This window comes from Podarcis gaigeae (assembly GCF_964106915.1).
Source record: "Podarcis gaigeae genome assembly, chromosome: 2".
NCBI classification, from domain to species: domain Eukaryota; kingdom Metazoa; phylum Chordata; class Lepidosauria; order Squamata; family Lacertidae; genus Podarcis; species Podarcis gaigeae.
The window spans coordinates 80,777,112-80,790,870 of record NC_139679.1 but is presented as its reverse complement, the minus strand read 5'-3'; the positions used below and the strand labels follow the sequence as shown (position 1 = coordinate 80,790,870).

The window sequence follows — 13,759 nt, the reverse complement described above, 5'->3', positions numbered from 1 at the left end:
TCGGAGGTCCCTTCCAAATTCTTTGATTCTAAGGGCAACGAGGCCCAGTTTAAATTTAAGAGCGCTCTTACTTTTTGCCTTGAAGCTACAAAGCAGCGCTGGACGAAGCGGGAGACGGTCAACCAAACAGCCAACAGAGCACGGGCGGCCAGCATCTGGCGCTGAAGGAAAGGCCTCCCTCCGCCCCTCCCTCCCCGGTTTCGTTTTTCCCGCCGGCCTGTCACCATGGCAACAAGCCCAAGCGAGGCCTGGCCTGGCGGGCCGCGCAGGCGCACCCGCGTCGCTTTTTTTGTTCGGAGGCCGCTCCTCTTGGCTTCGCCTCGCCTTTTCAAGAAGCCGCCGCCTGGAAGGCGGGACGGGCCCTCCCATCCCTCGGGCCTTCCCCAATGCCGGCCGGGCCCGGCACGGAGAGGAGGTCCGGGAGCGCCGGATGGGGGGTTTCTCCGCCCCGCCGCCGCCGCCTCAGAAGCCGACCGTGACGAGGTGGGTTCGCTTCCGCCGCTTCGCAGGATATACTCCCGCGGCGTCTACCCCCCCCCACACAACCGGAGGGGGCGGCTCCCCGAGGCGAGGCTCTCCCCAGCCAGCCTCGCAGCTCCCCCGGTGCCGCTTCCTCGGTTTTCGGAGCCCTGAGTTGCACCTCCCCCCCCCCACCTATAAGCTTTTCTCCCACCCCACAGACGGCTTCCTCCGCTGCCCCTGTGCGCTTCTCAGGTGGCCTTCAGGGGTGCTGCTGTGTGGGTCACTCACACGCTGGCTGGCCACCTATCATGGATGCTCGGGTTGACATTCCTGCATTGCAGGGGGTTGGACTAGATGACCCTGGGATTTCCCTTTCAAACTCTACGATGCTTGTGATTCCATGACCCACCCACTCATCTTCCAGGCTGCTTCCCCACATAGGTAGGGTTTACCTTTAGTTCCTAGGCAGCGTCTCACTCCAAACAGGCGAGCCCTCGCCCCTTCAGTGATATGCTCAAAAAAAGCTTGGGGGGTGGGGGGAAACAAACCCAAACTAAATCGGGAAATCTGGAGACAAGAGGATGAGGGTTCCTCTCCTCTCCTTCTAAAGAGGCACGGTGGCTGCTTGGACTCATGCACTTTGGCAGTCGGGTGCTTCAGACTTTTTGTGGCGTTTCAGAGAATTGGCCACCAGATGACAGTGGAAAGATAGAAGCTGTGGAAAGCAAAAACCTTTTCAGACAACTTAACACTCCTAAAATACTGTCTCCTGTCTGATCAGAAGGTACTTTGTCACCTGCCTTTGTCAAGATGCAAGGGATGTAACTTGCATTAAACTTGTATTAAATCCATTTAGTGTGGATAACCTAGGTATTTAGGGGATGTTTTCTACGGACAAATAAAAATGCTGTGTAATCCTTTATGTGATGAAATGATAGGAGGGGGTACCTTTTTGTATTATTTGCAAAAATATCCAAGCACTGAATATGCAGTGCACTCTAAGGCAGGTGAGGAACCTTTTTGAGCATGAGGGTTCCCTACCCTCATGGGTGAGGCTCTTGTGCTGGTAATGGGCAGAGTAACAAATATAAATTTACCTTTCTGCAGTAGACTAGTTTATTCACATAAAAACATGCAGTTCTAAGAATTTTGTTGGAGTAGATAACCTATAACTGCCTTGAAAAAAATAACTGATAATTACTGTTTCATTAAACTTTAACACCTATGCATTTCTAGAGAAGCCAAGATAAATGTTATGGGTGATATCCAACTAAGTCATACTCAAAATAGACCTATTGAAATTAATGGACTTGATTAATTTCAGTCTACTCAGAGGCCGTGTACAATGTAGCCTTTGCGAATCACAGGGCTCATTTTCTTACAGTGTTCCTTTATACATAGTGGTTTGCAATTGTTTGCACACCTTCCTGTGATAGGATCATCTAAAATGACAGCTCCTATCTGTGTTGTCTGTACATGTTTTCAAACTAGTGAGCAAACTATTCCCTTCCCCTCATTTGGTATTTCCACAGACTTTAGAAAGAGGGGGTCTGGAAACTGGTATATTGATGTACAGATGATATATATTGGTATACAGAGGCAGCTAATAGTGGCCCTGCTTAGAGTAGCCCTAAATAAATTAATCAACCGAACTTAGTCAATATTCATTCATTTCAGTGGTTCTCATCTGCACTTAAGTTATTTGTCAGCAGGACAGAGAGAAGGACCTCTCTAGAAGATCTCAATGCCTAGACTGGCTTGCAAGGAACAAGATGGTCCTCCAGGTAGCTGTTGAGAAGCCCTTGGGAGTTATTTCTTACACGCTAGCAATTTAAAGTCATCTAAAGCTATAGAAAACCCTTTGTGTTTGTGGTTTTTCATCAGCTCTGATAATTTAACTATTTTTTCCAGTTTATGAAGGAAATGGGCTTAGGTAAGGGAATTGATTCAAACATGATCAGTTTTTACTTTTGCGTATTTGACAGCTCACAGCTTTACTGGCAGTGTCAAAAGCCTTATTTTATTTGTATCTCACTAATGGCTATGGGAAGTGTGTTCTGCTTAAGTTAAAGCTTTTCCTTTACATGTTCACTGATTATACTTGTGCTTTTAAAAACAACTTGTATCTGCCCAATTCTGCCAGTAATTTTTCCTGTAGTCTAGCAGAAGCTTTTTAACTTCAGAACCAATCGCACTAACATTAGACATGTTAAAAGTCCCATGATTTCAGTGGGAGATAAGCATACATTTTGTTCTCATGTTGAGATAAATTAGATTTAGAAATGCTCAATCTGGATAGAATTGTACCACTGTTTGACAATTTTAACGATGAGTTACCATGGCCTCCCAATAGGGTTAGTGACTGCACTGGTGGGATTTAGCAGCACTGAAGTATTGTGCTTACTCAAATAAATAGCTATGACCTAAGACACAGGGAGTACACATCTTGGGTAAGCATATGCGGTGTTATTACATAATAACTTCTTCTTGAATCCTTTGCTCTGGAAAAAAACCATGTTTTTCATTCATTGATATTTGTGTTTGTGCTTGTGGTATTAGAGCTCTTGAGGCTAAATGTTGTGCTTACTTAACCTAGTTTTGTTTGACAGAGCTATTAGAAAATAAATAAAAAGTCAGTGTTTTCACATATACATTGTTTTTACTAATTAATTAAAAAAATAGTTATCTGGTTTTGGTTTCTGCCTTGATTTTTTTTTTTTTTTACTGTTATTCACATAATAACAGCAATAAAACTGATTAGCTTCCTAGCTGATTATGTGGAGCTAATTATTTTTTTCTTCTGCACTGTTCCCTTGACTCTTGGTGCTTAGAAAGAACTTATTGTTTCTAGCAAGCTTTCATCCCAGTTAGTAAAAATTGGGCCCCAGGCCTGTGGGATAATTAATCCCAGGGTGATATATACAAGCAATATATATAAGGTGATACATACAATTGCTTTTGAAGCAATTTTCTTTCCCTTCTTTCTCTTATCAACAGTTTCTGTAAAGTCCTTTATGGTAGCAAGGGAATATATAAACAAGTGACGCAATGCTTCAAATTTCAGAATTGGCTGGATGCAACCAAAGTTCTGAAGTGCATTGTTAGCTCTCTCTTTTTAATCCATTTTTTAAAAAGTTGCAAGTTATTTCTGTATGCAGTTGACTGTTCTCATTTTAATATGTTTGAACTGCATAATTATCTCAAAGAGATTTCTTTTTAAAAATTTTATTTATAAAGTACAAAAGTACAAAATACAGAACTGAAAAATAAAAGAAAAAAGTGAAAGAAAAAGAAAGAAAAAAAGAGAGACTGATACTTGATCACTATCCTGTTTAGGTATAAGTGTAATATATGCAATGACCCAATAATTTCAGTTGTTTATAATCCCAGTGTCTTTGCTGGCCGGTCAAATATAAGCATTTAGCTGACACACTATTTTCCAGGCTTATTTGCTGTTCAGGCAGGAGTTTTCTTGCTTGCATAAAATATCTCCTCCTAAAGTTCTGTGAATATACGTTACTGTATTCCAAAGAGAGTAGGCTAGGGTGAATACAGTGGCAACTATGTGCTGTATCAGCTGTAGAAAAGGAGCAGCCGGAAGGTCAAATAAAACAGTGCAGTAAAGTTCACTTCTGTAGTGTGTAGAAGAGTCACAATTTCAGCCAGTAGGAGTTCAGACTAGGACTGGGGAGACGCAAGTTAAAATCCCCACTGTGCCATTAAGCTCTTTCTGAGTTGCTTTGAGGCCAACCACTAGCTTATTTTACTGCCCAGGGCAGCAGACACTAATAAAAAGACAATTAACAACAAAATAAAAACATATTTAATACATGCATCGTCTTGGACCATCTTAGTCTAAAACTTGGACCATCTTGGCTGTGAGTCCTGGAAGACCCGCTCCATGCCTTGCAGGCCTTTTTCCACCTGGCCTGGGAGAGCAGGGCCCTGACTGATTCCAGCTACAAAACCTGAGGCTATTGAACAGACTCTTGGGCTGGGGGGTTTAGGGAGTTTTGTTGGTTGTATCTTTATTTTAGATCTTATGATTTATGTGGAAATTGTTTGATTTGGTTGTGTATTTTTATATTTATTTAGTATTTATGACTACTTTATTATGTTGTAATTATTTATTTTTTCCACTTTGTAAGACGTCTTGAGCATGGGTTGAACTATGGAAAGGCGGCATGCAAATAAAATTATGTATGCAGACATTTCTGTTTTCTGAGGCTAATTTGGCTAATACCTGCTCTGTGTTTTATCTGCTGCCTTATATTACTGGTGACGTTTTGGTGTATATTTTACTGCTTTATTTCTTATACCACCCAGGAATGTATTCAATGAAGGGTGGTATACAAATGTTTTTTGAAATAGAAGAGAATGAATGAATGAATTTACCAAAGGGATGCCTTACAAACTTGCCTTATCAGATGCTGGCAGCTGCAGTTTTTCAAAACAAAACAAAACAAAACAAAATACCAGCCTGTTATTTAAGCAGCTGCCTAGTAGTCATGAGGTGAGTGAGTGGGTTAGTGGAAAAGGAAGGACCCTTTTTTATGCCCAACAGATTGCTGGATGAGGGTCTGAGCTCTCCATCACTCCTGTGCCGGCCCCCAACAGGCAAGTAACATTTTTAGGGATATATACAAGGTTGCTTTTACCATGCTCAGCCTAGTTAACTTAGCTTTATCTTCCAAATTCTGTGTTTAAAAAGTCACAGGAGGAAGCAAAACAATCTAGAGAGGTAGTACAAAAACATAATCTGTTTTAATATACCGTATTTTTCGCCCCATAGGACGCACCGGCCCATAGGACGCACCTAGTTTTTTGGGGGGGAAATCAAGGAAAAAAATTTGATTCCCCCCCACCAGCCTGCAGAGGCTTTGCACAGCCATCTCCAAGCTAGAAGAGGGAGATGGAGCACTCCGTCTCCCTCTTCTGCCTTCAGGGACAGCCTCCCTGGCCTCCGTGGGGCAGCAGCTTGCCCCGCTGTCCCCCAAGCTTGTGGGGCTGGCGGTGGGGAGAAGCAAGCAAGCTTCTCCCCACGCCAGCCTCCAAACCAGGTCGGGGAATAGCGGGATGGCGGCGCTCCGCCTCCCCGCTGTCCCCCGAGCTTGTGGGGCTGGCGGTGGGGAGAAGCTTGCTTGCTTCTCTCCACCGCCAGCCTCCAAACCAGGTCAGGGAATAGCGGGATGGCGGCGCTCCGCCTCCCCGCTGTCCCCCGAGCTTGTGGGGCTGCCCGATATCTGCTCGAAGCCCGGGGTGCGCTCCGGAGCGCGCCCCATGCTTCGTGCTGCAGGCTGCCGCCCGCAAGCCTTGCGAGCCTGGTGGGCACTCCCGCGGGCTCCCAAGGCTTGCGGATAGCTTCCTGAAGCCTGGAGAGCGAGAGGGGTCAGTGCGCACCGACGCCTCTCGCTCTCCAGGCTTCAGCGAAAGCCTGCATTCGCCCCATAGGACGCACACACATTTCCCCTTCATTTTTGGAGGGGGAAAAGTGCGTCCTATAGGGCGAAAAATACGGTAAATATTATCTTATAAATATTAGCGTGTGAAACTATAATCACTGTTCCAAAGTGAAAAACTTCATTTACCTCTTAAGAATAAAGGGGTGCTTTCTAGATAAGAAAGGCATTCTTATTTCAAAATGGTTAACTTCATTTTCCTTTTCATTATTAACTTTTAATATAAGTGTTCATCCAGAATAGGCCAGGCCCAAGAAAGCAGTATTTGGGATAATTATCTACATAGCACATTTAGTGTTCCGCATGTAGGTTGAAGAGAAAGTAGGCTGCTACTGGCTCCTCCCAGATTACCATTTACAAATCCAATTAACAACAGCAGAAACTGCAGCACCCAGCAGAACCCTTCTGTATTTCTACACTGTGCTGTTCTTGTGATTGGTCAAAACTGGTAGTAATGAAAGGATCAACTATTACCAATTCTTTTTACTGGGTTACAGGTAAGGCTAGCAAGCTGCAATTACTGTGAATGGTCTGCTTGTAAAATAAGAGGTTAACTTTAATTCTGGGCATTTGAAATGTTCAAATACAAGAGAACTGTAAGCATAGAGGACAGTTCTAAAACAAGTTTTATGATAAAGCTATTTAATGCATTTAATCGTAGAACATAATTATTCTAATTCCCATGTAAAACTGGAAAAGGTGGAAAATGTCAGCTTTTTTTGTTTGTTTTTGAAGCAGTTAATGTATTCAGTTTTCCACACTCTTTTGTTACAGTTTTCTGTGTTAATTACTGGCTGGAAGCCTGTTCAAGATACTGTAAAATATTTGAAAATTGTTACGTTGCGTCCTGCCATAATCATACTGACAGTGGATTACTTACTGCTAATTAATTTCTGTCATTTAGCATTCAAGTTCTTGCCGTTAATACATGGCAGTTTGAAACACTGAACTATCATAGAACACCACGTATCACCAATTAAATTGCATGTATTTATTCCTTTTGTCTGCATTTGGTGCATATAAGCAGCCCTGGCTCTACCTAAACATGGTGCTTACTGATTAAGTGAAAATCAGTTGTGACTAAAACAGATGGTGAATGGTTTTTCAGCAAATCAAAGACAATTTTCAACTTTTCTTCTGGTCCTTGTCTTACACATAGTCATTATTTTTCTGCCACCATCTTACACAATTAACCTAGATATTTAGTCTTGTACCTTGTCTTTCATCTTAGGACAGGGATTGTACTGTGGCTGGAATGTTCCTTTTTTTAAAAAAAAAAAGTTGGGTACATAAGCCTCAAGAATTGTAGTTTATGTACTTCCAGTTTTGTAATTGTGAGACTGAGGGGCTATAGCTGTGTATATAGAGCTTAGGCACAATGGTTCTTTTGCTGACCCTCACCTCAGTACACCAATATTTCTGCTCTAGAAATGGATTTCTCTGACAGATGTGGCACAACAACTATTAGCAAGCCAAGAAAAGGACTCAGGAAGTTCACGTTCCATTTACGTGTGTCCTAGTGACCTTTTGGCCAGTATTGAGCCAGCTATGATTCTTAAGCTCACTTTAACAGCTGGCAGGCAGCGTTGCAAGTGTGCACCTTTGGCACTTGCCTTATTTAAACTGCTGTTGCTATAGATGTATCACCATCTGTTCTTTCCATCAGTTGCAGCTAATATCTTTTCAGCAAATCTCTCTGGCAGCAGAGTACTGTGTCCTCCTAAAACTCTTTCCTTTGGAGGGCCCTCCAGAGCAACTTGAGAGACTTCTGCCAGAAGGAGAAAAATAAGTTGCTGGGGCGAGAAAAGGCACCAATGGTCTCTGGCACTGGCTTCCCATTGCCTGCAGCAGTGGTTTGAGGCAGCCCTGGTGAGATGCCTTATGGTGGCTTCCACCTTCTGCTGCCATGACTTTGCTTCTCCCCATTTGCCATTGTTTCAGTGTAACTGCCCTTTCCTGCTCTGCTTGTCTACCCAACTTCTTGCTTGGTGAATGGAGCAGCTGACCACACTTTTCTCTAGGAAAGTGGTAGTAGCCGTCTGGGTGCTCCGCTACCAAACGGAAAATGGCGCTGGCAGGAAGTCAGAAAACAACTCTTTTATGTGATCACATAATGCATAAGTTCCTTTCCCACTTCCTGTCAGTACCATTTGTGAAACAGATGACAAGTAGTCAGTTGCTCAGGCTGCAATATCAGTAAAACAACTATCTGAAGCTGTGCAGCTGGATTTTAAATTGCATTCCTTGGAACTTCATCACTTCCAAGCAGTGGTTCTCCTGAGATATTTAACAAAAGCATAGCAAGACCAAAGGCCCATCTGGTCTAGCATCCTGTTGCTACAGTGATGGACCAGATGCCTATGGAAACCTGCAAGCACGATAAGAGCCCCATAGCACTCTTCCCATTTGTGTCTTCCTTTATTTTACTCAATACAGTATACACGCACAAAATAAACAAATATTGCATTATTCTCTGAATTATAACACCACTTGCTACCCTTCTAAGCCCAGTTAATCGCTCTGAAATAGCCACATTCCAGATATTTTTGAATCAAACTTCAAGGGGTAGCTCAGCCTGGAATTTCCAAAAATACGCTATCACCAAATGTGCAGCCGTCAGGAAAAAGAAAATTAGATCTTTATGTTGAATAGTGAGATCAGAATCTAGATTTAATGAGAGCAGAGCTAAAGCTAGATTTGGCGAGAGAGGTGTAGCAATTTTAGAAATGATACCGAAGACCTTTGTCCAAAATGTGTGGACAAATTTACATTCCCACCAAGCATGAAAATATGTTCTCCTATTCCCACATCCCCTCCCACAAAGAGGGGATAAGGATTTGTTGATTTTTGCTAAGCGAACCGGAGTCCAATGCCACTTGAGGACGACTTTCAAAGAAGCTTCTTGAAGGTGAGATGAAATGGTTCTTAAAGGTGGAGTCCTCCATATGCCTTCCGACTCATTATCATTGATTTCTTTGCCTATTTCAGTCTCTCATACTACGTGCAAACCTTTTTCATTTCCAATGTAATATTCCATGAGCGCACCATAAATCAATGAAACCACACCTTTCATATCACAGTGGGATTCAATACACCTTGTTTCAAATGTCATAAGAGAACAAACAACTGCAAATGAACAATATTGGAGAATCTGGAGCCAGTTGGGGTGCAGATCATTTAGATTTTCTTTTAACCTTTCTTTACCTATTGCTTCGCCTTTATAGAGTGAGTATAAGCCTCTGTTTTTCATTCTTTGTATGCCAATATTTATCTTATTGATAAATGGCAGATAAATTTATCTGCCTTGATAAAAGGCAGGATGGTCTAGAAAGGGAATTACCGTAATGGCGACATTCCAGAGGCCAACATTTTCCTTTGATTTTTCCATGTCAAGATTGTAGTTTTTTTAAAGGGATTCAATTCCCTTTATCACCGAATCTAATAATTTAAAGAAGGGAAGTGCTCAGAATGCTGGCATGGCTGGGGCAAGTTCAATATGGACCCAGGGATCTTCTGTTTGGTCCCAATCAGTGGGATTAATGATTTCATTTGAAATGCCACTTTATCTACAACATGCTGTTACATGTGTAGAGTTTGTGTGTTCTTCACACATGACCCTAAAACATGCTTTGAGAGATGGGGACTTTTATAATAATTTAAGAATAATTTATTATTTATACTCTGCCAATCTGGCTGAGTTTCCCCAGCCACTCTGGGCGGCTCCCAATCGAATGTTAAAAACAATACAGCATTAAATATTAAAAACTTCCCTAAACAGGGTTGCCTTCAGATGTCTTTTAAAAATAGGATACCTGCTTATTTCCTTGACATCTGATGGGAGGGCATTCCACAGGGCGGGCGCCACTACCGAGAAGGCCCTCTGTCTGGTTCTCTGTAACCTTTTGCAGGAGTCACAACTGAGTGCCGTTCAAAAGATCTGTTTGAACAGTTCATTCATACCACACCAAAGGTTTCTTTGGATGCTAAAGAGAAGCATCCATTTATTATATAAGAAAACAAAAGAAATAACGGTGCAGCATAAATATAAAATCACAGGTGTTTTTGAACCAGTGTCTTAACACATCCATACTCTAAAGAAATAAGCGGCCCTAATCTACAATAGAAATAAAGCAGTGGACCAATTGCCCGACTCAGTAAATGGCAGCTCCCTGTGTTACTTGTTCTTCTATATGCTTGGGTTATTATCTGTTTGATAATGCTTTCTGCTATTTTACCAGGAACAGCCTGTCATTTCCTGGATCTTCCCTGGATCCCTTTTTAAAAAAATGGTTCTATATTGGCCACTTTCCAATCCCCAGGTATGGAAGCTGATCTTAGGGACGTGTTACTTTAAGAACTCTGAGGATTTGTTCATTTTTAATTTATTGGTAAGGTGAGAACTGCTTACCACTGTTTGCTTCAGTTCAGTCACAAGAATCTGGCCTACGTTTTCTGCAGTGAAAACAGATGCAAAGAATTCAACCAGTTTCTGATTTTAGAAGTCTGGAACTGAAAGTAAAAAGAAATAGCTGTGACTATGGACTGGCCAGTACAGTTAAGCACACTTTAAGCCCATTGAAATCAGTCAGCTTAAGCAGGCTTAACTCTGTGCTGGACTGTAGCCGGTAAGACTTGCATCCCATGATATGACTTGTATGATAAGGCTGCACTGTTTCGTTGCCTAGCTATATTAACAGCAAGGATACTACTGCTTAGTGCTAACAAATAAAATGTATAAAATAGATATTTGGAGAGTTAATTAAATTATATGGGTATTAATGGTAAGACAACAAAAATGGATTTTGTGAATTCTTGCAGTAATAAAGAAGAGCCTTGGAGGATAAATACCCACCATTTATTACGCAGTGGCGGGAAGACCTTCATATCCTTGCTACCTATTTGGATGGCTTATATTGAGCTAAATGTGTAAACTAAGATGGGTGTATTGAAAGTTATTGTATTGTTTTCCTTTTATTTCCTTTTAATAATTTTTCAATAAAAAAAGCAAAAGAAATTACTTTCTTATGTTTTAAATAGTATCCTATATGACCTATTTTGATTTCTAAGATTGTGTGTAAGCATTTTTTATACTGTCTATATGAATCACTGAGAGTAAGTGGAGGTGTGTAGATTTGACCCAACCATGGATGAGTAAAAAAAGAAAGAGGTAATGTGATTTATTTATTGTTTTATTTTCTTACATTTATTTCTGACCTTTCTTCCATCATGCAACCCAAGATAAAGTGTGTGTGGTTTTGAGGTAGTCTCCCAACCAGGCACTGCCTAAACTCAGTCCTGTGTGGCTTCAGCAAGGTGCCATACCATACCCTGAGAACATCATGATTCTTGTCTGTTATATAACATCTCTATTATCATTACCCAAAATGTTAGATAGATGGATACGGATTGATACATTGTGGATTTATAATTTGTTGAGATAATCAGTAGGTAACTGAAAATAAATTCAGTAATTTTTCACCAGTTCCATTTTTGGAGGGTAAATTCTGACTCAGATGCCTTTTGCCTGCTAACTAGCACTCTCCTTGTGCGCCAATCCAGCCAGGTGCTCCATGCTTGTGGAAGCAGACTTCTGTGTTGTGCATCCCTTGTAAGATAGAGTTGTCAGCAGCTGGACTGAGGAGGAATGGTGGGGATCACCCCCTCCCCGAACCTTCCCAAGAACAGGAGGACAGTATAGATTTATAACAGTGTTTTGCAGAAGGTCATAATTCAGAGACTGCAGAAGGGAGAAGCTGGGAAATAATGGGAGAGGAACAGCAGGAAGAGGATGCACCAGGGGAGAGACAGCTGACAGACTCAGTGTCTTTAGAAATATTCCTGCCCCCCTCCCCCGGGACCAGGCAGGCATTGAGAGTAGTAGAACAGAAAGCTCAGAGGCAGAAAACTCAGATCAGCCGACGCAGGGATGACGCAGAATAGAAGAGATTGAGGGGTGTGACTTTACTTGGAGTAACGCCATTATCTAAGAGAAACTGCTTTTCTTCATCTCTCTGTGAATATTGAATAAAATATTTGGTAAGAACTCTTCTTGTTTATCTGCTTCTTGGCTGCCACCGTGGGAGGGATGATTTGATTTCCTGAAGCCTGACAAGAATTGTGCTTGGGGCAGAGGAATTCAAACCCCAGCCAGGCAGGGGTGGGAGATGATGCAGTGGCATAACCACCACAGCATCCACAGCTGCACTGCTCATGTGGACCTGGGTGGAAGGCAGGGTAGGCAAAAGCCTGCTCTGGACAACACCAATCTGGAGTTGGCATAGTCACTGGGCCTGGTGCTGTTGGGTGAGGGCAGTGGGGCTGGTTGGGGATCCAGGAAAGCCCATACCAGTTCAGCCCCATCCCTGGAGCTTCCATGGGCTACTGCCAGTGGGAGGCCTGCCAGACATCAGAGCAGCGGCTGGAATGTGGAGCAGGGAGCAGTGCAGTAATCCTGGGCTAGGTGGAGGGAGACCTCCACTCCATCCGCATGCATTCTAACCCAGCAGATCATGGTTTTGGATTGCATTTGCAGCCCGCCCAGTCTAACAGCAGAGCAATGTATGTAGCCCTTTCAAATAACCACAATTCTACTGATCAGGTCAATGGGTTGTTGAAAGTTCCCTCTTTCCGTGCTTAACAGCAGATCAGTGGAACTTCATCTATAAAGGCACAATTCGGCTGCTCCTTGCAGATTCTGTTGGTTCAGAGAACTGGGACACATGTGGACCTACTTTGATTGAAATAAATAGAGCAAGGTTACAGCCTTGGTAAAATACGGTAATCTCTCAATTTATAAAGACTGAAGCGGAGTTTCCATTAAGCAATTGAGTCTTGAATTTTGATTTCTGACTCTTTGCTCTTTCAAAAAATACTCTCAAAATTGTTCACTAAATGGATGAGGGATAAAGAAGGAAGTGCTATCAGTAAAGAAGTAGGATTAGAACAGTTCGGCACTTGTGCCCCTGCTCAGAGACTCTTGCCTTAATATATAGGAACCTCTCAGCATCATTTGCCACAGAAGCAGGGGTAATCTAGGATTTAACATATAACCTCTTTAATTATAGGAGTGAATCATTAGTTTAGCCCAGCAGCCTATGCAAAACCAGGAAATTATCTGGCTAGGCATTAAAGTTTAAGACCAATTGTTAAAACAAGGAGTAGTGAGTTCATTATGTTGTGATGAAGTAATAAGAGCAATACCAGTGCTGTAATCTTTATCTTGTTTGGATAACTTCAAGAATGATGAAAATAACCTGAAGACTAGATTGTCCAAGAGGGAGAACAGCCACCCGATACAAATTCTGTCCATTAATATGTCCCATTAATTAGTTCCAAGGAAGAGAGCAGCATGTTAGTGAAATGTTTGCTGAATGGTAGCTAGACACAAGCAGTGGAATAATGTTCTATTACAAACCATTTGATAGTATGCTGTTTCTTAAGAATAGCACAATAGGTGCCCTGACCATAAGTGATGTGTTTGTTCATGAGGTAAATAGGTAATGCATATATGTATTTGTATGCTTTATTTCCATTACATGTGTTAAATCAACAATGTGGGGAGGGTGTGGTTCAAAGTGAGGTGACACGTTTCTATTTAACCATGCTCCCGAGATTAATGTTTCTTAACTGTCATGGCAATGGAGGTGCATGTTGCATGGATAAATGTAGTTGATCTGATTAGTCCAATAACCTGACTATCTAGAGCCATGTGGCTTTATTAGCTCTGCAGGAGAATTAGGAACATGGCCTGAAATAACATGGAACATTGTTGTCTAATTATTCAATACCTTCCAAAATTATTTACATAAAAACGTAATGAAACATTTGTTGATGCAAAC

At 42.1% G+C, this 13,759-nt stretch overlaps 1 protein-coding gene across 3 annotated transcripts in view; it reads left to right on the top strand.

The window, feature by feature from the left end:
- Window positions 1-232: 232 nt before the first annotated feature.
- The window catches only part of PTPDC1 (protein tyrosine phosphatase domain containing 1), a 32,005-nt gene continuing 18,478 nt past the window's right edge, over window positions 233-13,759 (top strand). Inside the window, exons 1-2 of one of the 3 annotated variants that reach the window (XM_083727033.1) lie at window positions 271-483; window positions 1,142-1,246. Coding sequence is in view for 1 of the 3 variants with exons in the window: in XM_083727030.1 (XP_083583156.1) it covers window positions 6,376-6,418 (43 nt within the window). In the remaining 2 variants the exon portion in view is untranslated. Of the gene's footprint in view, window positions 484-1,141; window positions 1,247-6,319; window positions 6,419-13,759 lie in introns of those variants that run through there. The other 2 variants (XM_083727032.1, XM_083727030.1) reach the window with 2 other exon arrangements.